This window comes from Piliocolobus tephrosceles, chromosome 8, assembly GCF_002776525.5.
Source record: "Piliocolobus tephrosceles isolate RC106 chromosome 8, ASM277652v3, whole genome shotgun sequence".
In the NCBI taxonomy this organism is placed as follows: Eukaryota; Metazoa; Chordata; class Mammalia; order Primates; family Cercopithecidae; genus Piliocolobus; species Piliocolobus tephrosceles.
In genome coordinates, this window is record NC_045441.1 from 59,166,654 (window position 1) to 59,193,252 (window position 26,599).

Consider the following 26,599-nt stretch of genomic DNA (forward strand, 5'->3'; position numbering starts at 1 on the left):
CTCTTTAATATAAAGCAGCCAATCACTCTACCTGAAAAAAAGATAAGTTTCTAACATTTCAAATAACCTCTTGTAGATAACTGTTTAACATGCTCATATCTTATTCTTAGAACTATATATCCATATTCAGAAAACGAAATAACAAATTTTACTCTTTTTGCTGACCTAGAAATTGATGTGCTTGTGGCCCTTTGTGGATAACATCTGTAAACACTCAATTTAGGATTGATACCTCATAGAATTTAATGATGTTGATGACCCAGGCACAGAGGCCAGCTGCTGCAAAAGATTTGGTTCGAATCAGGTTTGGATTAAACTCTGGGTCTTTCAAATACTGTTCATTCACCACTTTTAGACAGTTCTCTGGAATGTGCTCTTTGTCGTAGTTAATTAATGCTTGCAAAAAATCATCAACCTGCAAAGCAAAAAGATTTATTGCAACGAACCCATTTTGGCTGCAGAGAAAATTCCAAGATCAAAAGTTAAAATCAGCTTTTAGGACTCACATTACAAAAGCAAAATTGGCAAGCTGCATTTATCCTACTGTTTGACTTTTTCAGTCTTTATAGTATGAAGTTAGAATTAGCAATGGACACTTTTAAAACCTCTTCTATCCCGGGGTAAAATATTCAGTCCCAGCACAGGAGGTATTCACATTTTGAAGAAAAGGCAGGCAGAAAAGAAAAAGCAAAAACACACCAAAAAGCCCCTGTGCTTCACCTTCCTGTATATTATAACATTTTTCCAACCTAAGAAATCCATGTAATTTTCTCCCTCCTACACTTAACTGCTTTCATAATTTTGCAAATAATTAGCAACCTTCCACCTGCTGCTGGCATTGACTTAGGTATGCCATAACCCCAAGCTAACCTCCAACTTGGCAAACAAAAACTGTAAGTCTAGAGAACATATACAGTAGATTACATTCAGCAACTATGAAGATGATTTCTTCTGACCTGAACATCTTTTGCTATTAAGCATAACCATGGTACTGAAAACAGTATGGAAATTATCAGGGTTTTCATCTTGCCAGGCTACACTGATACCTTTCCCATGAAGACTTTAGCAGCTTTCCAACTTCGGTCTTTGGGCACTCTTCCCCGAGGAGCCAGAAGGACCATCACAGCTGCAGTAACATTGGTAACTGCAATGGGCGGGTTGGGAAAGGCTTTCAGCTCACTGAGGTTGACCTGAAGAAAAACACGCATGTGCGCACACACACATAGACAGACAGGATTAGGGGAGGTTTGGAGAAGCTCTGTAAGTTGTCATGCTAGTCTTCAGTGGCCTACTCTCCTTATCAAACCAGTCTCAATTTGGCAATTCTTTGCCACCTGGGGACTCCGCCTTGGAACTCCAGGAGGTTCAATTCTTGCTGGGAACTTCTCTGATACTCTGGAGACATCACTGCCCTTTCTTGCCTCCAAGAAAAATGATCTATGTATCAGTCCTGCAGAGCTCTGCTCACTGAGACCAGGATACACACACACGTGTGTGTGTGTGTGTGTGTGTATGTTGTAAGATATTTATAGGTTCTATCCCACTATGTAATAGATTTGCATCTTAACCAAACCTCTCCCAGACACATAATTCCTTAATTCAGTGTCTCTTAGGTTTTTCTGTCTTACATGTACAAGCAAGAAATATCTTCCATTACACTACAGGGACTTTCAACTAGGAGAGGGCCAAGATAGGCTGAACCTTCTTCTCTACTCCTTTATCTCCTCAGGTCAGACCATTGATTAATCCAACAGATGATGTTAATAGTATAAATTATATGGTATCAGGGCAAATACTTTGAGGCAGGAACTAGCACATATAAGAAGCTTATGTAGGCTTATGATATTTAACACGATTTAAAAAACAAAACCAACCAGGTATTTCCTACGATATTTTATGTGCTACGTAATACACTCTTGCTTATAAAACCTTATCAAATATTGAACCTGATTCCGCTCCCTTATCAGAAGCTGCCTATTTATTTGGTATATGATTACAAAGAATGGAAAGAGAGTGAAAGCAAGAACAAAAACAAATACTTAAAATATGCTAATAATTGAGAGCTGGCTAACCAAGATTCTTTTATAATTTATAAATACACACAGCTTTATAAGTGGTGCTATTTTGCCTGAGTAAAAAGTAATTATTCAGAGAAAAATTTGCAAATTTAGAGAAACACAATAAAGAAAATAAATATTCCATTACTCAGAGATAACCAATTAATCTTACTTTTTGCCAATCTTTTTCTGTGCACATATTCTTACCAAAAGAATTAGTCATATAAAATATCTTATTTTATAATCTGCTTTACTCACTTAATATATCATGGTTAATGTGTCACATTGCTAATTAGCATTTAACAATATTATTTTAAAGGCATAAGGGTATTTGAAGGTGTAATAATTGGAATTCTATCATGGTATGTTTCCATTAAAAATTTTTCGGTTTTATGTAAGACTGTAAGAAATTCTGTAAGAAATACCCATGTAAGTATCTCTTTAGTCACAGTCAAAATTATTTTCTTCAAAAAAATACTTAGAAAACAAATTCAGTATTTCTATGAAGAAGAGTGAAAATCTAGATTCTTTACTTTTTGAAATGGAATCTTGAGAATCTCAGGCCCAGTGATTTCCTGAGCTCTCCCCAGAGGACTGGGAGAAGACCCCAGGATGAGATTAGCTGCAGGCTCTTAAAAGAACATTGGCCCCCATTTCACTTTCCCTAACAATATGCTTGTGATGAACACAGCTTACTTTTGAGTGCTTAGGGAGGTTTCACCAACAACATCAAACTCAAAGAAATGGTGGGGACCAAACCTACATATCTTTGCTCCCATTGTTCTTTCCATGAGGGTCTCTTAAAGCAACACATGATATGAAAAATTGGATTTGGGTCAAATCCAGTTACCAACAATCCAGTTGCCTTTCATAAGAGTATAAATCCCATGCTATTGGAAATATTCAAAAGGAGACCACTTATTGGGTTGCTGTAGCACAGAGTCCTGGATGGCAAAAAAAAGTTGAACTATAATGACAACCTCAAAGGTTTGTTTCAACTTTAATATTTCATGTGTGTTTCTTTCCTTTTAAAATACTTTTTCGCTGCATGGGCTACACTCTCAGCTCAGTTATTCAAACTCTAATAAGCTTTAAATATTACTTTGAGGAAACTCAGGGACCAATAAATCATCTTTACCCTGTTGAGTGTATTGAGTGCAGCTGTAGCAGCCACCAGTGCAGGCTCAGCCTTGAGTAAGTCAGCCTCGCATTCTCTCTGTTTCTGGAACACTTCAGTCTGAATGGCTGTCACCTAATTAGAGACAAAAAGCACACAAAGCCATACAAATTATTATCACAGATATCTCTAAAAAGAAATGGAGGTTGACTCTGATGCACTGCTAAATAATTCATTTATCTGTGCTTTGAACAGCTGAGGAATTTGTTAAATAGACTAATTTTCCTTTAGAAATAGTATGTATACAAAGTTTTGTAAATGTAAAAAATACACAGTAACAAATCTCAGTATAAATGGATTCAAGTTTCAAAATGCTCCAAGAAAAGCTTTGACAAATTTAATTATAAGGTACCACTAATAGTAAAAGCAAGATTAAGTGATTCCTCTGTTCTTCAGTTTTCTTTTTCAGAGAGTCCTGGATTAACAAACATCTGGGTTAGCTTAGTAACCTAGACCACAAAATATTCTTGCTAGGATTCTCTAATTTTTGCTAACTTTTGCTTAGAAGCCATGTTGGCTATTACTAAAGAACAGATTTGAAGCTCTTTTGATCAACTGTCTACAGTATAATCTATTCTGTGGTTGTGGACTGCATGCCTAACTATAAATAAAATTTTAGTGAAGACTACTGGTTGCTCCAAGGACACGGTAAGAAACCACAGATGCAAGAGCCCACATCTGCCTTTGGTATTGGAACAGTAACACTGATACCCACTCTCCTCTTGTGGATCCAGTGGCATCTCTTCCCAGGACACAAGAGGGTGCTGCATCAGCCTTCTGACATGATATGTAATATAGAGGAAACTCATGCTGGTAAACCTGAACCAAACCAAAATGAGAAGCGAGGGCAGAGGTGGGAGGTGGCTTATCCTCCTCCCCTTAAGATACCTATAAAATCTGAAAGGCCAGGAAGAGTGAATTTTTAGTCCTCAGTAGAAATTTGAATTTCAAAGCTGTGGCACTGGGCACCAGGATCTAGCCACCATGGGAGATGGTTCCTGTGGTGATGGTGATTGTGGAATATAAAGTGTGAACAAAAGTGTATTTCTTCAGATGTCTTTGAAATGAACAAGTTTAACTATACCATAAAATTAAACACTGCTCACAACAAATTATGTTGTCTACTACAGCTTTATTAGCAGTAATTACGCTTCTCCTGATTAACCATTATTTTGCTGTGTACTGTACCTTTTATGAAGATAATTGGTTCGGGGTAGATATGTGGCCTCCTGCTAATACACACACAGCTATCGTTAATGTAAATAAGAAAACCCTGCATGCTTACTGAGAACTACTCGAAAACCACAACCCTTAAAAGCTGCCACGAATGGACCATGAAAATTTTCTGTATGCTACAGAACACTGCTACAGATAAACGAGTTTATGTGAGCAAAGGAGTTATCACCTCAGGTTTATTTAATTACCATAAGGATACAGTGAATCTATAAATGCTATTTGTTACCGTTTATAATGGCATCATTAAAAAATCATTTTAAATTGGACTCAGGATCACAGGTTTTTAGTACTGGATAAAACCTTAAAGAGTACTTCTTTTAAGTGCTCTTTCCTTTTTTTTTGTTTTTGAGACACAGTTTCGCTCTGTCACCCAGGTTGGAATGTAGTGGCATGATCTTGGCTCACTGCAACCTCCACCTCCGGGATTCAAGTAATTCTCCTGCCTCAGCCTCCCGAGTAGCTGGGATTACAGGCGCGCTCCACTACACCCAGCTGATTTTTTATATTTTTACTAGAGGGGTTTCACCGTGTTGGCCAGGCTGGTCTTGAACTCCTGACCTCAAGTTATCCGCCTGCTTCAGCCTCCCAAAGTGCTGGGATTACAGGCATGGGCCACCACGCCTGGCTCAAGTGCTATTTCTATCAGCCTAGTAGCTGCTGCTCATTTCTGACTCCTTTACTATTAATGGAGTATTTTTCATTTGGGTAATTTTTATAAACAATTTTGAACATTAAATAAAAACCCACTCATACAAATGAAGAAAATTCTCAGGTTGGTCAACTTATTTCTCATTCTCAATACCTCTCACCCTAAGGTGCAACAATACTAAAAGAGTGAAAATTCTGTATATCTCAGTAAGCTGTTAAGCCAGTGTATAATTTCCTTTGCCCAATGGCTCCTAGGTATTGGTCAGCAATGCTCAACCTATAAAACAAGAGAAGAGTTGCATAGAGTGCCTACAGAGTGTGCTTTCCCCTTACTGCTGTAAGTTAAAGCAGGAATTTGGAGACAGTTTCATCCATGGGCAGACAAGAAATTCTCTGCCTTGCATTCATCAACAGCCCCTTGCAGAAGTTCTTAAGATTTAGTGGTGAACACAGGGAGAGGATAAAGAGAATAAAGTTCCAATAACTGCTTGTTATGAGCTAAATTGTGTCCCCCCCAAAATTCATATGTTGAAGACCCAAGCTCAGAATGTGCCTGTATTTGGAGACAGGGCCTTTACAAGGTGATCAGGTTAAAGTGAGGTCATTAGAGTGAGCTCTAATCCAAACTGACTGGGGTGAGAAGTTCAGACACACACAAGAGACATCAGCGGAAATAATCACGGAGAAAGATCACGTGAGGACACAGCAGAAGGCAGCCATCTGCAAGTCACAGAAGGAGAAACCTAACTTACCAATACTTTGATCTTGGACTTCCAGCCTCCAGAACTTGGAGAAAATAAACTTCTACTGTTTAAGCCTCCCAATCTCCCAAAAGACCCCATGTGGTATTTTTGTCATGGCAGTTTTGGCAAGCTGACACAGTACACTTATCTGCCTTTGGATTGTAAGAATTTCCTTATGATCCTCTAAAACCCAGGCCCACCCACATTCAGAACAGAAACACACACAAAAACTGATAGCCATTCCAAATCAAGATTGATGCTCAACTTTTGAAGAGATGATATTAGCGCTTCGATTTAGAAGGTGCCTCTACTCATGAAGGTTTACACTCCACTCAAGGGAGAACACAGTGTGAAAGCAATCAGATAATTCTTAGCATTTTAGAATTTGGAGCTGAGAAGCCAAACCAAGGTGGAAGAAGAACTAATTTTCACAGGCTTGATGATGCTTGTGTGACTTGAAGTCATTGCTGGCAATGCCAGCGGTTCAAATTGCCCTTGATTACCTTATAGATTTGAAGCAATGATTTCAGCCTGCTTCTCTACGTGGGCTGTCGAGGTTCACGGCAAGACATTCTCTAACCCCAACATTTGTTTAGTCATATTAAACGTGGCTGTGTACTTTGTGAGCTGTGCAGCATTACTTTTAAATTAGTGCTCATGTTTGAAGGCTTGAGACCCCAATTTCATAGGAGCAGAAACAGTCCATATTCACCTCCTTTAGTATGGCATAGCATAGTATCTAGCACATTGCTGAACATATGACAAATGTGAGCCCACAGCCTGGACTCAAGTGTTGATGAATTTCTAGATGCTTCCTAGTTTAATTACGAAAGAACTTTCTTCCATGAATACCCAATTTACAGTAGTTCCTTCCCACCATCATGTCTCTCTACTTGATTTTCATCAGAGCACCTATCTCGAAATATCCAGCTTCTCAGTGTGTGACTTGTCTCCTGTCAGTCTTCTCCACTGCAATGTGATCTACACAAGAGCACCCTGCTTGTGAAATATCCCCAATAGTCTACAATAGTGCCTGGTGAAAAAAATAGACGTTAATATTTGTTATTTATAATTAAATTAAGCTCCATGGATAAAATGAAAAAGCTTAGAAGTATTTTTATGTCTTGGTATGGATTAAACATAAAAAATAGTATGTCCCTTCTTTGTGTTTGAAGAACTTCACTGAACAACCTGTCAGATGAGTTATAATTTGCTAAAACTTCTTTCTCCTTTTATGAGAGTAATTTTGCCTTAAGAAATCACAGGTAAAAGTGCAAAAAAAACCCTCTATTTATATTTTAAGTTTCCAAAAGTATCTGTGATGACAGGTTATGATATAATAACCACTAGAACATCACACGCTTGTGTAATACCTGAAAAATATTCCCTGGGTAGAATTAGCTCATGGTGATTGTATCATGTGTGATAACTAATTGCTCAATATAATAATATACTTTGTCTTTTTTGCTCCTGTTTTATGGAGAATGGGGTCTCGTTATGTTGTCCAGGCAGGTCTCGAACTCCTGGGCTGAAGCAATCCTCCTGTCTCTGCTTCCCTAAGTGCAGGGATTACAGGCATTAGCCACTGTGCCCAGTCCAATAATATACTTTTAAGGACATTCTCCACTTATCTGCAACTCTTTAATTCATACGTAATTAGAATTCATACGTAATTAAAGAATTACGTATGAAATACAAAACTATTGTCTTCCATTTGTAGCTGATGTTTTGGTAAAAGAAGATGACAAAAGGCATAATCACTACCGATTCAATGGCTGTGAGAATGTTAGCAACTTATAACTTTTTATTAATTAGGCCCTGATTATAATCTTTTGTCTAAAACAAGAAATTTTTACTTTACACAGTTTTGTATTTCATACAAAACTATGTCTTCCATTTGTAGCTGATGTTTTGATAAAAGAAGATGACAAAAGACATTGTATTTCAGAATTGCTAGAAACCTGAGTAGAAAGAAAGCAGAATCTATATAATGTTAAAAGGAATTATTTCCAACAATAAAACATAATACAGAATGCCAGGGCCTCAATCGAATCAAAAAGAACAAATTTAGCTTAGGACTTAATAATAAACTCCAGTTGTATTATTAAAACGTAAAATTTGAAAACCATCTTGCAAAGTGACGGAATGGGCTTTGTTAACAATTGAGTTGTTCAATTTGCCTAAAAAGTGGAAACCTTTAAAAACCTCAGAGGTGACTTCCTGACCTTTACTGTATTACAAATAGGCCTGATGTTCAAGATCCACATCCATTATATGCTTGAATGAGCTCAGTATTTATTGTTCTTTCATATCATTAAAAGAGCTAAAAGGTTGGGGAAATGCATAATGTAAAGAAAGGTCAAGTGGTAATCATGGTGTGAAATGCTGTTACATGTGTAACTATAATAATTCTTTAGACTTTATGCTCCCTGGAGAGGAAGTTGTTCAAAATTGTTCACCTACCAAGGTTTATTTTGTGCTAAATATAGCTCAGTACTCTAAATGGTGGAATTAGCCTGACCTTTCGCTCCTCAGCATCAGCGACGGTCTTTTCCCGGCTCACTTTCTCCGTCTGAAGGCCGATCTTTGTGATCAGAGCTTCTGCATCGTGATTTCTCAGTTGCAACTCGGCTTCTTGAGAGGCAAGTCTGGCTTTTAGATCTCCCACCTAAAGCAAAAGTCTTACGTCACTGGCCTTGCTCACAACAAATCCCAGGTAGAGCTTATGGTTGGGAATGAATTCAGGGATTCCTAACAATTTGTATCTTGCATCTGTCTCTACCCTGATTTTCACTGTCTTCTGACTTGCACAAATGCAGCCACATTGCTTTTCTCCACATGACAACAAACAGAAGAATATTTTCCAATGATTTTGCAGGACATATAATTGTTTTTTGTCAGTACTAACAGGTTGAGTCGGGAAGTTGCTCTTCCCTCTGTCTGACCGCATGCTCCTTCACCCATGTCTGCTTTTGGGTCCTAGACAGCTCGGGCTCAAGGAAGCAGAGGTCGTGGGAAGACATACTTGGTAACGACCTGGAAGAACTATGCCTCTTCACTGTCCAACAGAAGGTTGCTGGAGGCTTCAGCAAGTTGAAGACATGAATACTCCTTGGCTGACTGCAGATTAATTGGCTGCAAATTAAAATGCCCACTGTGGCGGCTCACGCCTGTAATCCCAGCACTTTATTGTAATCCCTCACGCCTGTAACCGCCACGAGGCGGGCGGATCACGAGGTCAGGAGATCGAGACCATCCTGGCGAACACGGTGAAACCCCGTCTCTACTGAAAATACAAAAAAATTAGCTGGGCGTGGTGGCAGGCGCCTGTAGTCCCAGCTTCTAGGGAGGCTGAGGCAGGAGAATGGCGTGGACCCGGGAGGCCGCAGAGCTTGCAGTGAGTGGAGATGGCGCCACTGCACTCCAGCCTGGGCGACAAAGTGAGACTCCCGTCTCAAAACAAACAAACAAACAAACATAAAATGCCCATTGATAGGTCTCACCTCTTCCCATCAAACGGAAAATGGCCCTCTTGATTTTTTTCACCTCATTTATGATCGTGAAGCTAACCCAATATTCAACTTAATACCTACTAAGAAGAGCAAACCGTGTGTTTGAGGTATTACTATGCTGTGGCCAAAACTCAGTGAGCTTTAGGGACACACATGTCTCCCATCGGTCTATCACTAAATAACCTTACTGAGCTCTTGGAGAACTTAGCCTTCCAAGGAATCCATAAATTCATCTGCTAAAAAAAAACTGTCCATTTTTTTCAGCTAAAATTTCATTAGGTTCAGAAGGCATTACTAGGTTCCTCGGTTTGAAGGTCATGTAACTAAAAGCAGAAGTGAGGCAATAGAGAAAAAGACATGACTCAGTTATCAGAAATATCTGAAAGCAGCTTTATGCATCACAATAATTCTCTCTCCATTGCATTTCTCTTCCAAAAGTGTAAGTATTACCATTTTTAAAAATCACAGCAGCAAAGAACAATCATAACCATTTATTTTAACTCAATTGCTAAAGACATTTCAGTGGCTTCATCTTGTGGAACAACATCCCATTACTATATCCAAGTAATCTTGTAGTTTCCACCCAACATAGTATATTCACACTCTATCTAAAAAGCATGATTACTACTATGACTGCTACTTGTACTATTATAGATTAAGCTATGACTGATTTTTCAGCCTTTCTATGAATTCAGGGTAACTTTGCATACTGACATGCTTCTCCATTCTTTTTAGCCATATGAAACTAGTGTTATGTTAGGCCATAGTCAAAAGAATCATCCATCAGGAAAATGCAAGTAAAAACACACCTATTAGAATGGGTAAAATAAAAATCAGAGATACCACCAAATTATTGCAAAGAAGCTGAGAAGCTGGCTCTCTCATACACTGCTGGTAGTAATGTATAATGTCACAGCCATTCTGGAAAGTATTTGCCTGTTTTCTATAAATGTAAACATGCAAGTACCAAACAATTCATTTTTGGTCATTTGTGGATTTATGTCTACAAAAAGAAACCTGTACATGAGTATTCATAACAGCTTTATTATAACAGCCAAAACCCAGAAATAACCCAGATGCCCTTCAGTGGATGAATGGTTAAATTGTGCTACCTTCATTCTGTGGAATACTACTCAATAAAAAAGGACAAATTATGGATACACCTAATACTTTGGCTGGATCTCAGGGAAATTATGCTGAGTGAAGAAAACCAATAACCAAAGGTTACATATTTTATGACTCCATTTGTATAGCATTTTTGAAATGACAAAATTACAGAAATGGAGAATAGATTTGTGATGGCCAGGAACTAGGACTCAGGAGGTGGGGAAGAAGTGGGGGTAACGTAGGTGTGGTTATAAAATGGTAACATGGGCTATTTCTGTAGATGGAACTTTTCTGTGTCTTGACTGTGTGAGCACCCAGACCTACATGTGATAAAACTGCATAAAACTAAACACACACACACACACACACACACACACACACACACACACACGTGTACAAGTAAAACAGGAAATCTGAATAAGGTCTGTGGATTGTACCAATGCCATTTTCCTGGTTTTAACATTGTACTAGTTATGCAGGATGAACCTACCATTGAACCCATAAGATGTGACAGGGACCTGTCTGTAGCATGTTTTGTAATTTCTTCTCAATCTATTATCATCTCAAAATAGAAATAAAGCAAAAATAATCACCCAAGAGACTAGGACAAAATTCTGTTATTTCAAGCCCTAATTTCAGTTTCTAAGGAAGCTGTTAACTCTGAAATATTCAAAGTGACTGAAGCTGTGGAAGCAAGGCTTTATCTATGAAGAAAGGTCACTGGGACTATCTGTGATGACCTAAACTGACTTCTAGAGAGAGGTTATTTGGCTATAAAAGGGGCTTACAGCTTTACTATAAAGAATGAACATTGCTAAGGTTTTCAAATGACATGGCATTCCTTAAGGCAGACCCTTAGAGGATGCATGCCCCAATATATAGGCATTACGCTCTCCATACAACCTGATCTTATGCTATATGGCTCTCCAATTCTCCACATAGGACACCACCCTTCCTTTTTATAAACCACTTATTTCTAAAACTGTCATATAGCGGTTGAATATTCCAACCACGTTTTCGATATTAAGAGCATTCCATGCACAAATACCTAATGAAAAGAAATCACCATCAGTCTTTCCATCAAGACTTCAAGTGTCAATCAAGACATCTTGTGTCTTTATAGACTTTCTGCCTGGGGTTCTTAGCTAAGGGGGAGTAAAGAGACTCAAGCAGCCCTGGACTTGGCAGACACAGTGAATTAGCTCTCCCTTCTCCTGCTCCTCGCCCATCCCCTTGACTCATCAATATATAACGAGGCGATTATTAAAAAATCACAGTCTCTCTCCTCTTCTTTTTTCCTATGGCTGAGATGCTGCCACCACTGCAATGGTTCAGGATGGTACCCCACTTGCTTTTAGCTCTGTCATTTGGGAAAACAATCCTTTAAGTATGGCAGAAGCACTTATTTCTTTGCCAAGGATGCCCCCACAGTATTGAAAGCTCAGTTTGAGTGACAACACTATCATTTCCTGATAGTGGGCAAAGTCAACAGGTTCAGTTTGGGATGACACTCAAAGGGATATAAATGCTTTGTGACACAGAGCTCCTTCCTTGTCTTATTTAGCACAACAAGACTCCAGGGAAAATCTTTCTTACAGAAAGCCATCTTGATTTAAATGAGATAGACAGATAGAAGAAAAGACATGGAGAGAGGCAAAAGACAAGAAAGTAAAATAAGGTGTGAATAAAAAGAAATAGGAAAGACAGACTTTTTTTTTTTTTTTTTTGCAGGGTCTTGCTCTGTTGCTCAGGTTGGAGTTGAGTAACCCAATCAGCACACTGTAACCTCAAACTCTTGGGCTCAAGGGATCCTCCTGCCTCAACCTTTCAAGTGGCTGGGTGTACAGGTGTGCGCCACCATGCTTGGCTCATTAAAAAAAATTTTGTGGAGATTGGGTCTCATTTTGTTGTCCAGGCTGGTCTCAAACTCCTGAACTCAAACAATCCTCCCCCTTCAGTTCCCAAAGTGCTGGGATTAAAGGTGTGAGCCACCGTGCCTGGCCTAGATAGGCATTCTTTGAGAGGAAAGGAGAAGGTGCACAAATATGGATATGCTATTTGTGGGTTTCCTAGAAACTATTCTTAATGTCATTTGATCCCAACCATCCTGGAAACCTCCTCACTCTGGTTTCTCTTTCCTAATTGTGGTCCATCTACTCACTATTAGTACAGATCACAGTGTTTTGCCACAGAGTCATTCTTGGTACAGAAAACTAAGAGGGAAAGAGGCAAGTGGTGCTTTGGCCCAGAGTGACTGAAGGACATGGCCAGAGAGCCCTTCAGAGTGAAAAGGTGCCCATGTGAAAAGGTGCTCCCTCCTTCGGGTCTCGGTTTATTTCAAGCCTAGCCACAGGTGGGTTACCCAGGCCACTTGGGGAAACCACTGGCCCAATCCTTGTAAAGCATATCAGAGTCTGACCTGACAACATTCACTCTGAGAAGGCCACCAGTATTTCTAGTCTTGAGGTGATCACTAAAGAGAATTCTTCTCACTCCAGCGTTAAGTCCTGGCTGGCTCAGAGAAAGGCTGGGCTACTCTTCAAAGTCTCCAGAGTCTCTCAGTCCAATCTCTTCTTTCCAGGCACAGAGAGGCAGCATGGTGCCATGGACAACTCACGGGCATCAGTGCACAACATACCTGGGTCTAAAACCCAACCTCACTGACTCTCTGGCCTTAAACTCTTTACGCCTCATATATAAAATTATAGTGGCAACACCTACTTCATGAAATCCTTTGTTTTTTAACAACTAAATAATGATGATATGTGTATAGACCCACACATGATTAATATCCTGTGCTGATTCTCTCCTGATTTACTCCTGCAAGTTAGAGATATCACCCTTTGAGGGAGCAGGGGCCTTAGGACTGAGGACAAGATGACCCTGGACACTTTTATCTAAGACAGCTGGTGGCTAAGAGAAGCAGACCAGTCACTAAGGTAGGAGAAACGACTTTACTTTGGGATCTTGCCACAGTCATTAGCCAGAAAATGATGCCCTCACTGGAGGTTGAGAATCTGAGACCAAAAAAGATACTGGTCCATCCTAGGATGATAAAAACTTTGACGACAAGTACCGTGCACTGAAGAAGTCACAGACAAGTGAGGCAATCTGCTGTGTCTGCTCCTTCAGTATTCCACACTGCCTTGCACTGAGTCAGGCCAGAAAGAGGTTTTTCCCTAATCCAGCTGTGACACAGTAATCAGCCAATTCCATTGTAGGCTTTGGAAAGCAGTAGCAGTGTGTTCTTGGTGTCATGAAACTGTAAATTTCACCAGTTGGCATCTTATAGAAATGGATTTGGGGGGGAGGGGGGAGGGATAGCATTAGGAGATATACCTAATGTAAATGACAAGTTAATGGGTGCAGCACACCAACATGGCACATGTATACATACGTAACAAACCTGCACATTGTGCACATATACCCTAGAACTTAAAGTATAATAATAATAATAATAAAATAAATAAATGGATTTAGTAGTGCTTCGAAAGGAAATATATTTTTCTACTAAACAGCATAAATGTTACTCAGTAATAACACATCCTGGTCATACCTGAGAGGCTGTGGTTTTTAGTTTTTGGATGCCGTTCACCAGGTGTTCTTTTTTCTTGGATACCTCGTTTTGCTTCTTCTTCAACAGGTTCTTAAACAGTGATATTTGCTCTAGAAAACTCTTTGGGGTAGTATAGTTGTGCCTTCTCTCATTCTGGTAATATCTGGTGCTCATTTCATTTACAGTGGTGTGAACATGTGCCATGAAAAGGCTAATAGAGTCTTTGTGCAGTGGCTGAAAACGTAAACATTATAGTTCATGTGAAATCCTTTCAAGTTAAAAATACAACTAAAAAAAAAAAAAAAAAGAAGAAAAATCAAGAAAATGATCTTTTTTTTCTAAAGAAAAAGATTATAGTATAACCTAGGAAAACTTATTTAATCTTTAAGCATTATCCACAGGATTTGGGAGATTACAATAAAGCATTCAGCTTGACTAACCTTCTTCTTGCCAAGTAGGACAAAGGGTTTTTATGTGCTCCACATACCAAACGCAAAAGCCAACATATACAGCTCTTCACAACTTGATTTTTATCTACCAAGTGTGTGAAAGAGAAGGTGGAAAAACAGACATGATATCCTGAGAAATATTTCTGCCACTGCTTTCAAACTAAGCTTTAGACAAAGAGAAGCAATAACCCTGCAAAGTCACTGGAAAAAAAAAAAAAAAAAGCCAAAACTTAGAAACTCACAGTTTTGTGAGAACTCATGTAAACACAAACTGGATAGTAGGGTATAAATGTCACTGCTGCTGGGAGAAAAATATCATGACCATTTCTATTCTTATTTGGCAAAGAAAACCCACAAAAGAGCAACTCTCCTTCAATGAGTTACTGGAAGACCCCCCACTATACATTCTTTCTATTTTGTCCTCTATGACTTCTGAAGTAGTTAATTTGTGGAGTCACATCTCCCTCATTTTAATGATTATTTATTGCATTCTGTACAAGATGAACCAGGTTCAATTAATCAAGGGAAGTCTAAAAATCAATTAATATGAATTAAATGAGCTACACCAACTCTTAGGAAAGTCACACATAATTTACCAAAGTGTTGTCAATAATGCCCAGACATCTTTGGGAAAACTGCACACAAGTGGCTGGTGATGCAGTTAAACGTTTCAAACCTGCACCATTAATATTACAAGCAGAGGTGTGAGGAGAGATAGGTCAATTCTTGTTGGTGAAAAACAACTGCTCCTGAACAATGTCTTTAAACAATCAACTTTCCAACATCATGACAAATTCCCGAGTGGGTTTAAAATACCTCCATATTGGATTGTGCTGCATATTAAAAATCCATCTCACTAGTAACTGAAATAATGTATTACTAAAACAAAAGTTAAAAATAAAGTGATATAAATTCTGAATATTCTTGGTTTCTAGTGGACCCTATCGATACAAATGCATTTTCAAACAGTGGACTCAGAAAAATAAAATTTATGAAGAAGTTTATATAAACTTCATATAAATCATAACCCTTTGGAGACTTTATTTTTACAAGAGCTTGACTTCAATACAGACATGTGCAGGAATTTACTCCTGTCCTGTCTTGTTTTAATGGGAACTAAAGGTACATACATACCTTTCTACAATATAGATAAATAATTCCTCAGCCAAGTGTAACCTCCTTACAGGAAGGAAAAAAAAAAAGAAAGAAAGAAAGAAAAAAAACCACTCTGGCTTCTGCCCAGCCATGATCCTTATGAGGAGGCTCCTTGGAGGCGCTGAAAGCTCTCTTTAACAACAGTTTCATTTGTAAATCGGGGATGGAAGAAGTGGTTTCCGGTAGAGCTGAAAGTGGCCCGAGACAACTTGTCTCAATGGGGCAAAATAACTATTGTTATCGGGCTTAACAAAATGGCACAGCATGGGAGACTCGCTGAGCCAGGGAGCAGCTGGTTGTAATTCACACTGTTTTTCAGAAAACTCTAATCGTTCCAGAACAGACCTCTTTGATGACTGGTCTTCCCTGCATTCTCAATTTGTCACTTTCTCTTATGATAAGGTCAGTAGTGACAGCACTTCCTGACATTAACAGCTGTGGCTTTTAAAAGGGTCATTGTAGAACTACTAATTGCAGTAATTTCATTAGCATAAATTATTTATTCTGCCATTCATTTATCTCCAGTTTTTTTTTTTTTTGCTGGGGGGCGTGGGGGAGAGTTGAGAGGAGTTGCTGCTGGTGCCGCTGCAGCGAGGGCTACACAATGCTGTATTTTTCACTTTGAGAGACGTGAGGGGAGAATATCATTCCTGCTAGATTTGGCCTCTTAATAAAAACCAGTTGATAACCATTTATAGTCATTTAGCAGCTAATCATGATGATGGCAAAAATAAAAATAAGCAGACTGCCAGTATTGAATGGTTATAAACTCAAGGTTTCCTCACTAAGATGTTCTGGAAAGTGATGCTGTCTCCAACGCATAATCAAATGCAAAGATGAAACTGCTTTTCCCCACATTAAGAAAATGTGTTTAATTTCTACTCTCTCAGTTGGTTCACTGTAAACACAAAAACATAAACAGATCTCTGCTATTTGGTGTGACAGTTCTCGGGCAGTAGTAGTCTCTGCCACACCAAGTACCCCAGCCACCTGGCACTTCAAGCAAGTGCCCAGTATATTCCTCTTGAAATTGACAAAGAGCAGAGTGGAATGTAAACCAATACCCAGAGGTCAGCACTAAGTCAATTTAGGATTTGACACCTTGCCAAGACCAGTAAAGAAGACTACACTGGTCTGTAATCCTAAATTTGGGCTTTCAAAAGCATTGTATTCAAGGGAGGGAGGGAGGAAGGGCAAAAGAGAAAGGGGCAGGTGAAACAATCTACTTTCTCTCTATTTGAAGTTTAACTTGGGACAATTTTGTCACATTAAATGCCATATACCTACAGTAAGTCTTGAACATTTTTCTCAGAAATTATTTCTGTGTTAATTTTTAAATATGTCAAACGGATGTGCTATACAATCTATCTGATCTTCTTGCTCCTTTTAGGGCTGGTAAAAGAATATATTAATAAGATATTTGTGGTTGTATGATGGCTTATAAAAGAAAGAAAACTCACTAATGCATAAAATGAGCAGTGTTGCATTTCAACACTTGTCCTAAGCTGTTCATAGCTGTTTCACTCTGAGAAGATGATTCTGGAGGGAGCCAGGGACACAGGGTTTGAATCCCAGGACCTGGGCTAGATTTCCAGTTCTGAAAAATCTAGTAAGATACTGCATACCCTCCTGTACTTCTTCCTGCCCACAAAATTGCTCCTTTAAAAATTCCGTTTCCTTTCCTGTTTTACATCTTTCCCAATAGTCAAACATTCATGCAATAGTCAAAAGAAGGATTTAAGACTATGGACTCTGGTGTCAAACTGCAGATGTGCCCCTTACCAGTAGCATTATTTACTCTTGGGCCTCCATCCCAGGGGAAACGAGTGGTCCCTCCTCCTGAGGTTGGTGATGAGAGGTGGTAAGCAATGCAAATTCACAGCAGGAACTGGTTGAGCATCCCTAATCCAAAAATTCAAAATCTGAAATCCTCCAAAAGCCAAAACTTTTTGAGTGTGAACTTAACACTACAAATGGAAAATTCCACATATGACCTCATGTAATGGGTCACAGTCAAAACTTTGTTTCATGCACAAAATTATTCAAAATCTTACATAAAATTACCTTCGGACTATGTGCATAAGGAGTATATAAAACAAAAATGAATTTTATGTTTAGATTTAGGTCCCATCCCCATGATATCTCATTATGTAAATGCAAATATTCCAAAATTAAAAAAAATCTGAAACCCAAAATATTTCTGGTCCCAAGTATTTTGGATAAGGGATACTCAACCTGTATCAGTTCTGCTACTGTGGTAGAAGTAGCACCAACCGCAGTTGCAGTAAGATTACTACCATTACACAGGGCAGCGACAAGTGTTAAATGTAGCACCAAGTACAATTTTCTAAATTGTATGCTGGTTTTTTGTTTTGAGTTGTCTGGTGAGTGCATTATATTGTTATTTGCTTATGCTTTTTGTAACTTGCCTTTAATTCTGGAGCTCAACTACCGGTCAGAGGCAAGACAAAGTCCAACAGAAGCCAATAATTTCCTAGGTGAGTTTTCAGTCATTGAAAAAGGTACCTTCAATGGTTCTCTGCCAGAAAGTTAAAATGAAGAAGCAATTGAAGACTCAGGAGGAGTGGAGGAAAAATGAAATCCAGGCCGGGTGCAGTGGCTCATGCCTGTAATCCAGCACTTTGGGAGGTGGAGGCAGGCAGATCACCTAAGGTCAGGCGTTTGAGACCAGCCTGGGCAACATGGAGAAACCCCTGTCTCTACTAAAAATATAAAAATTAGCAGGGCATAGTGGTGTGCACCTGTGGTCCCAACTACTCAAGAGGCTGAGGCAGGAGAATCACTTGAACCCGAGAGGCGGAGATTGCAGTGAGCCGAGATCGCGCCACTGAGCTCCAGCCTGGGTGACAGAGTGAGACGCCGCCTCAAAAAAAAGAAAGAAAGAAAGAAAGAAAAAAAAAAAAAAAAAAAGAAATCCAGCTGCCTCTTTTATAGCAAGAGGACAAAGCAGGAGATGGTGTGAATGGTGTGGCTGCTTCTGATGAGGCCAGCACCTAGAGAAAAGCCTCAAAACCACAAACTTACAGTGACAGCTCCATTTAAGTCAATTACACTTTCAGCTGAATATCCATGTCCAGATTCCTAGGCAGCTACAAAGTCTGGACCCTACTTATGAGGTTGAGGCCTGAAGAATGGGGACGGATGTTTACAACTACTTGGGTCTTTCCTCAGCCATCTGAAGATATGCTTAAGCCTGGGCAAGACTGCATTCATTAGGAATTATTTCAAAAATCCAGAGCTGGCAGCCAGTGGGAGGTTTTTCTACACGGATGTGCACCTCCCGCATGCTCTGGTCACAGACAGGACTGGGTTGGTAAGAGGGCCTGATGGAACCGTGCTAGACCCAGACATAAGTCTTAGAAGATTTAGGCAGAATCAAGATAAATTTGGTTGCATTTGTTTTTGTCTTAATATTTTTCAATGGCTTCAATATTCCTTAGAATGAGAATTATTTCCTTCAAATTCACACAATTTCTGTTGCATAAGGTTATCTTTCTACTTTTTATTCACATTGAATAATTATAATTTATATTTCAAGGAAAGAACTGTGCTTAAAGTCATTAATATAATAGAAACTCTGCTAATATAGCTATCACTGACGAAATGTTGTTTTACACCCTTTGTGTTTGGCATGCCATTTTAAAAATGAATTTACAGACCATTGAAGAAACAAGTCTTTAAATATAGCAGTAAAATAACTGTCCTCTTAGAGTGGACTTTCTCACAATCAGTTGTGGAAAACAGTAGTGAAATATTTCCTTCACAAGCTACCAAACTCTTCAACAATTGAAGGAGTGATTGCATGGGGAATAACTGCTTTTCCCTCAAAAAGCTGATGATACAGAGTTTGTGTCATTACTTTTAAGTGGCACCACATAAGGACAGAGGATTTTAACTCATTGGTTGGTCAACGTGCCCCCAAAAGATGACCTCTTTCACCTTGCTCAGATCTACTCTACACCATCCAACAAACATCTCACTCCTTCACCAGACAGCTCACTGTTTCATTTCCATTCAGTAACTTCTCCTTTCATCTGGTCCCACTTTCAAAGAGGTTTATGATTCATTTTACCCTGAAAAGCAAAAACATCACTTGTTTTTCAACACCCCAGCTTCTCTTGAATTTTCGTTGTAGAACCCACGTACTAATCACTAAGGTCTTCACCCAATTCTCTCTCCAGTGAGCTTCTTGCAGCCTTTCCAACACCGTTGCCAGGTTTACCCAGAAGGCTTTTCCTTCTCTCCCTCCTTACACACCTCCTCCCATCTCCATTTCAAAATCTCCTTGGAGAGGTAGTGTGTGTTGACAAAGTCTTCAGATAAACACTTAAGCGTCAAACTGTTTCGGTCATTACTTGTCAGCTGTCATTTAGTTCAATATGAGGCAAGAGAAAAATAGCACAAACATTTATTTAGATGCAGTCAACCCGTACCCCTGGGTGCTGAGTGTGTACTGATGGAAAATTACATGTCAACACACACAAAACTGCTTGCCTTTAATGAATCCTTTCTCTGTGGCCAAAGGTGGTCACCTTGTATAAGTACCTTACGCTCAGCAAATGAGGTCAATAATTAAGAAGTGCCTAAATTATGCCGATAACTTTCAGTCTTAAAAAAGGAAATTAAAACTAAAAGAGTGATCAAATTGTGCTCATTCAAAAAACTTAAAAACTGTTTTTGACCTCTACAGAAAAGACACCACACGTTTTTAGAAGACCATGGACACACTGTACTTGAATTAGAATTATTGCTCCTGCGCAACAAATTAGGAAGGTAGGGAAGTTAAATAAGCACTTTGCACGGAAATGAAATCATCTAATTTGTTTTGAGGCACAATTCAGTTCATCAGGAATGGTAAAGTGCTTTTAAAATTCCTATTTGGCGCTCAGCATCCTATAGGAGGCGTTATGACACCATCAGATCGAGCTTAGCACCTGACGGGAGCCCTCTGCACTTAACATGATGCAAGTCCTGCCTCATCCAGCAGATGTCAACGGTCACTGGCATATCAAAGCTCCTTTAGCTGTTTTCAAAGCGGCGCCCACCTGGACAAGAAAAAGCCTGCAAAGAGCAGCAAAGGGAAGGCACTTCAAAAGGCACTGTGCCAAATGCCAATTTAAACCATGCTACTAGCTCTAATTTCCTACCATTTGAGAAAGCAACATGCAGAAACAAAGTGCTCTGGTCCCTTTCTCTTCCTTACCAAACCAGCCTGATAAAACAGAACGTTGCTATCAGAAGATACATAGTGACTCTCTCCCTGTAATAAAGCAGCATTTTGAACCCTTCTTGTAACTATCACAGGATAAAATGATGCCCTAGAGAATTCCAGAAATGCAACAGACCTGGAAATTGCATAAGAAATTTGTGTTAATATTTATGACAATTATTTGTCATATTTAATGATTTTCCAGATATTAGAGTACAAAATGTTCCTGGCAGACTTTAGAAGACATAATGTCTTATTTTATTTGTGGAAATGTTTTAAGTGTAAGTGTAGAGGAGAGAAGGAGAGGGGAGGTAGTGGAATATCCTAAAGCCTCTTCCATATATATAATATATGTGTGTGTGCATATATATATGCATGTGTGTATATATGTATTTGTATATGTGTGTGTGTGTATATATATATCTATCTTCCAAGTTAGACACTGCTTGACAGCTCTTCCCTAGCAATCCAGCACCAAATAATTAGATTAATAAACATTTCGGGAAAAGACTAAAGGAGAAGAGGTCTCCCTCCACAAAATTCTGTAGATATCGGTGAATACCTGCATGTGTACTTACTTCTATAGCTGCTTTTTTTTGTAGTAGAAGCAAAGGAAAATGATATTACGAACAATAAAGCTAGCTGCATACAAACAATTAAATATGTAAATATGACCAGGTTTTTAACCATACGACTGCCGAACGATACAATATACAACAAAATGTAAAAGGATGGCTTTGGAAAGGTGGCAGTTATGACTTTTGGAGTAAGGGTGGGACTACAATGGGTTGTACCTGTTCATGATAATCTTTCAACTAGAAACAGACATCATTCCTTACATATCTCCACTTCTGTGTTTGCCTCTGAGAGTCACTTTCAGTGTCTGACCTATTCTAGGAACATTTCACCTTATCACTCAATGGAATGAAAAGACAAAACTCCCTGGGAAATGTCCGCAATCACTTTTCCAAGCTATGTAATCAGAGAGGCACTAGACATGAATAAAACTTCATCTCCAGGAAATCTAAATGATAACCTCATATCTACATCCTTTTTCCCTCTGAATCTGAATGTTTGAAGCTTTTGTTGTTTCATTTTGTACAACCATTTTAAAATGCCATGGGAGGTACAAATTTCATCATGAAGAAATGACAAATATAACCGATAAATCTGTAAAACAATAAGCAGATATATTATTTGACTTACTGGTTATGGGATATGGGGGCTGATTTTTCAACTATCGATACTATGAAAATAATCACAATTCATTGCCTTATTTGGTTAAGAAGCAAGCAGTGCATGGCTACGGTGACTACATTTCTGTTTGGGCTTTTAGTTTGGACTTAAAGGATTTATAATCAGTAAGTCCCATTATGATTCAAGGAAGTAATGATCCTGAACTTCCAGTGCATGAGTAAGGACATACTCAAGTGCTGTGTGCATGCCCGTGTTCACACACGTGTGCACATCCTCAATATGTATGGCGGAAAAAAGGTCAGCTATCATATTCCTTAGAATGTAAACTAACGGACAAGTTTAGCATCTTAAACAAATCAGGGTAACTTTCTGATAGGAGATGTATTTTGAAAAGTACTTATCTACTGAGGATTTTCAGTGTGTGTGTGTGTGTGTGAGATGCAGGCTGACACAGCATACCTCAATTCCCTTGGTTTCCTCAATGAACCTCCTGCTGACGGAAACCAGAGCCTCCTGCGGCCACGCATGAAACCAGTCAATAGCCATGCAGTTAACTATGGCTGGGAACTTCCGAGCTCTAACTCTCAGCGTGTGACCAACCGGAGAGAAACACAAAATGATCTGTGGAGACATGGGGGCAAGGCAGAAACAGGCGGGTGATGAGTGAGCAGAGAATTACATTGCAGTCTTAGACAATGAGAGAAAGGAGTGCAGCCGACCGTGACATTAAACTACCCTAAAGCCCTAGACAGTGGACAGCAACATTAACCTCCTTGCTAATCAAAGTATAAACCTGTCCAAAGAGGCTGCTCAACTGGACACATAGAAACACTGCTGTGTGCTTTCCTTAAAATTTGTCTCTCTGTGCTCAAACATTTTTGATGATTATCATTAATGGGGGCAAATTTTATTCATTTACATTACACAAGTAACATTATAATAAAAAATAAAAATTCAAAAGAAATCACCATGATACAATAATACCAATGTTTTCATCTTCTGTTCCTTCCATTTTGTAATTCATCAGGCTCCATAAAGCTGCATAATACACTTTATAAACAATGTTTTCTCATCTTTAATGTTTATGTTTCCATTTAAAATGAAATACATCTACCTGAGCTCCCACTTCAGATTTTTAAAGGAATTAAAAATTCTGTTTATACTATCACACTCGTCTTTAAGAAAAAAAAATCGGCTTAAATATTCTCCTGCTGAGAATTTTTTAAGTTTCTGCTGTAAATCTAAAGTTTTGTATAGTTATATAATGATTTAAAAGTTAATTTAAATCTAAATGTATTTCCATACTTTTTTTAGGGACACAAGGGATTCTGTCAGGAGTCGCGAGGGTGGCTATGACATCTGGCTATGACAGTGGGTCACAGAAACTCAGTGAGAGAAGCACCTGGTCAGCTCCTGTGTGTTTCAGAAGGTTCATCAGAGACACCCTGTGTAAATGCCAAAATAAAGGAGGTGTTCAGTGAACATCCTTTCCTTCTCTGCTTTTCTTCTCAAGTCCCTGTGTACGTGAGGACACTAGGAAGAGAACTGTCAATCGGGGTAAGGTCTGAGAGGGAGAATCTTGGTTTCCTCTTCTCTAGAAATGGCTCAGACCTGATGATATAAAACCCCGTGGCTGCCTCTAAGTCTCTAACACTTTGAGATCAGGCAATTGATGAAATCATTTTTCAAAGGATGTGATTTTTTTTTTTACCTACAGCATTTAAAAGATCCATGTCATAAAAAATTCCAGCATATATGAATCCATATAGTATCTCATTTAACAAGTGTTTTATGTTTATTTTATATGCCATGTGTATTCAACAATTCAAGCTATATAAATATTAAGATCAAAATGTTTTCTTTTATTGTTCAAAAAACATGAGATCTACCCTCTTACATTTTTAAGTGTACGGTACAGTTTTGTTAACTGTAAGCCCAGCGTTGTGCAGCAGATCTCTAGAACATTTTTACCTTGCATTACTGAAACTCTACACCCATTGAATGGAATCTCTCTATTTCCCCTCCCTCCAGTTCCTGGTAACCACCATTCTACTTTGTGTTTCTAGGAGTTTGACTACTCTCAATACTGCACATAAGCAGAATCATACAGTAATTGTCCTGTGACTGGCTTATTTCACTTAGCATGATGTCCTCAAGGTTCATCCATGTTGACATATGACAGGATTTTGTTTTACAGATGAAAATATTCCATTGTGTGTGTGTGTTGTGTGTGTGTATATATATATATATATATATCACATTGTCTTTATCTAGTTGTCTGTTGATGGACATTTTTGTTGTTTGCATGTCTCAGCTATTGTGAATAACGCTGCAGTGAACATAAAAGTGTAGCTATCTCTTCAAGATCCTAGTTTCAATGTCCTTGGCTATATACCTAGAAGAGGGATTGCTGGATCTTATGGCAATTCTGTTTTCAATTTTTTGAGGAACCACCAGACTGTTTTCCATAGTAGCTGCAGCATTTTACATTCCCACCAATAGGGCACAAGGGTTCCAATTTCTCCACAGCTTCACCAACACTTATTTTCTGCTTTTGTTTTTTTAATAATGACTATCCTAACCTATGTGAGGTGATGCCTCATCGTGGTTTTGATTTGCATTCCCTGATTAGTGATGTTGTGTATCTTTTCCTATACCTGTTGGACATTTGTATGTCTTTTTTTTTTTTTTTTTTTTTTTGAGACAGAGTCTTGCTCTGTTGCCCAGGCTGGAGTCAAGTGGCGCAATCTCAGCTCACTGCAACCTCAGCCTCCTGAATTCAAGTAATTCTCCTGCCTCAGCCTCCTGAGTAGTTGGGACTACAGGTGTATGCCACCACGCTGGGCTAATTTTTGTATTTTTAGTAGAGACAGGGTTTCACTATGTTGGCCAGGCTGGTCTCAAACTCCTGACCTCATGATCCACCCACCTCAGCCTCCCAAAGTGCTGGGATTACAAGTGTGAGCCACCACACCTGGCCTTGTATGTCTTCTTTAGAGATATGTCTACTCAAGTCCTTTGCCCATTTTAAAATCAGATTTTTAAACTTGAATTATAGGAGTTCCTTATATATTTTAAATACTAATTTCTTATCAAATATACAGTTGGCAAATATTTTCTCCTGTTTCACATAGGTTGTCTTTCATTCTGTTGATCATTTCCTTTGCTGTATAGAAGGTTTTTAGTTTGATGCAGTACACTTGTCTGTTTTTGCTTTTGTTTCCTGGGATTTTGACGTCATATCAAAGAAATCATTGACAAGATGAATCTTCTGAAGATTTCCCCTATATTACATTTAAGTCTTTAATTTATTTTGAGTTGATTCTTCCATAGGTTGTAAGATAAGGTTCAATTTCATTTTTTGCATGTGGTTTAATGGTTTTTAATGTTGCATAAGCTGACCGATCATTTTTTCATTATATACAATTCTAATTACAAACTAAATAATTGCTGCAATATTTAATGTGCCAACTTAAAAAGTCTTAGTTAAAATGCATAGTTTTTACTTATATCTCAATTCTTAGGTTTCTTCTATCAGCTTTCCCCCATACTTGAATATTTATCCTTTCTTCCCAAGGAGTTGGTTTCCCACACCCAACTTATCTGTCATATGTGCCAATTTTAGAAATGTCATCTACACATAATGTTAGCAAAGGCAGAGGAAAAAAAGCATCTTTTATTTGACAAGATCCCAAGTATTTCCATCACTTCTACACTTATTTCCACGCTTGTAACTGGCATAGTATCCGATCTTAGGAATGTGTTAGAAAATACTGTATCTGAACCATATTTGTTCAACCTCAGACAAAAATGCTTTCCCTGAGTTACTTGAGTGATAAGCCTTCATTATTGGTAAGCTTTGCCTCTGTGTCCATACCCAAACCTCATCTCGAGCTGAAATCCTCATAATCCTGTGTCGAGAGAGGGACCAGGTGGGAGGTGACTGGATCATGGGGGTGGTTTCCCCCATGCTGTTCTCATGACATATGATGGTTTTAAAAGCATCTGGCATTTCCCCTGCATGCACTTCTCTCTCCTGTCGCCATGTGAAGAAGGTTCTTGCTTCCCCTTCTGCCATGATTATAAGTTTCCTGAGGCCTCCCCAGTCATGTGGAACTGTGAGTCAATTAAACCTCTTTCCTTTATAAATTACCCAGTCTCAGGTATTTCTTTATAGCAGTGTGAGAATGGACTAATTTTTTATTGAAAAATAATATAGAATGGTCACTTAGAGAACTATTTTTCTTTTCTACAATTTTATCATTGAAGATATTTTCTCCTATGTTGTGTACTATTGCTTAAATAAGGATCCTTACAACACTATGTAAAACTGCATATTGTGAGTGGGCCTGGGAGGGTGGCATGGAGACCAGTTGTTCTTAAAGAACTGTCTAGGAGCTGGTTAGAAATGCATATCCTTGGACTAACGCTAGACATAAATAATCAGAAACTCTGGGGGTGGGACTCAGCAATGTGTGCCTTCAACAAACACTCTCAGGTGATTCTGACACCCACAGTGACAGCCTGATAGT

The 26,599-nt window shown here is 38.8% G+C and overlaps 1 protein-coding gene across 1 annotated transcript in view; it reads right to left on the minus strand.

Moving 5' to 3' along the window:
- DNAH11 (dynein axonemal heavy chain 11) overlaps window positions 1–26,599 on the minus strand; it is a 371,689-nt gene that overhangs the window by 134,443 nt on the left and 210,647 nt on the right. Inside the window, exons 55-60 of the mRNA XM_031935967.1 lie at window positions 22,527–22,688; window positions 14,037–14,270; window positions 8,383–8,529; window positions 3,196–3,309; window positions 1,047–1,190; window positions 233–415 (exon numbers count right to left, since the gene is read on the minus strand). Of these exons, the coding sequence (XP_031791827.1) occupies window positions 233–415; window positions 1,047–1,190; window positions 3,196–3,309; window positions 8,383–8,529; window positions 14,037–14,270; window positions 22,527–22,688 (984 nt within the window). The remainder of the gene's footprint in view (window positions 1–232; window positions 416–1,046; window positions 1,191–3,195; window positions 3,310–8,382; window positions 8,530–14,036; window positions 14,271–22,526; window positions 22,689–26,599) is intronic.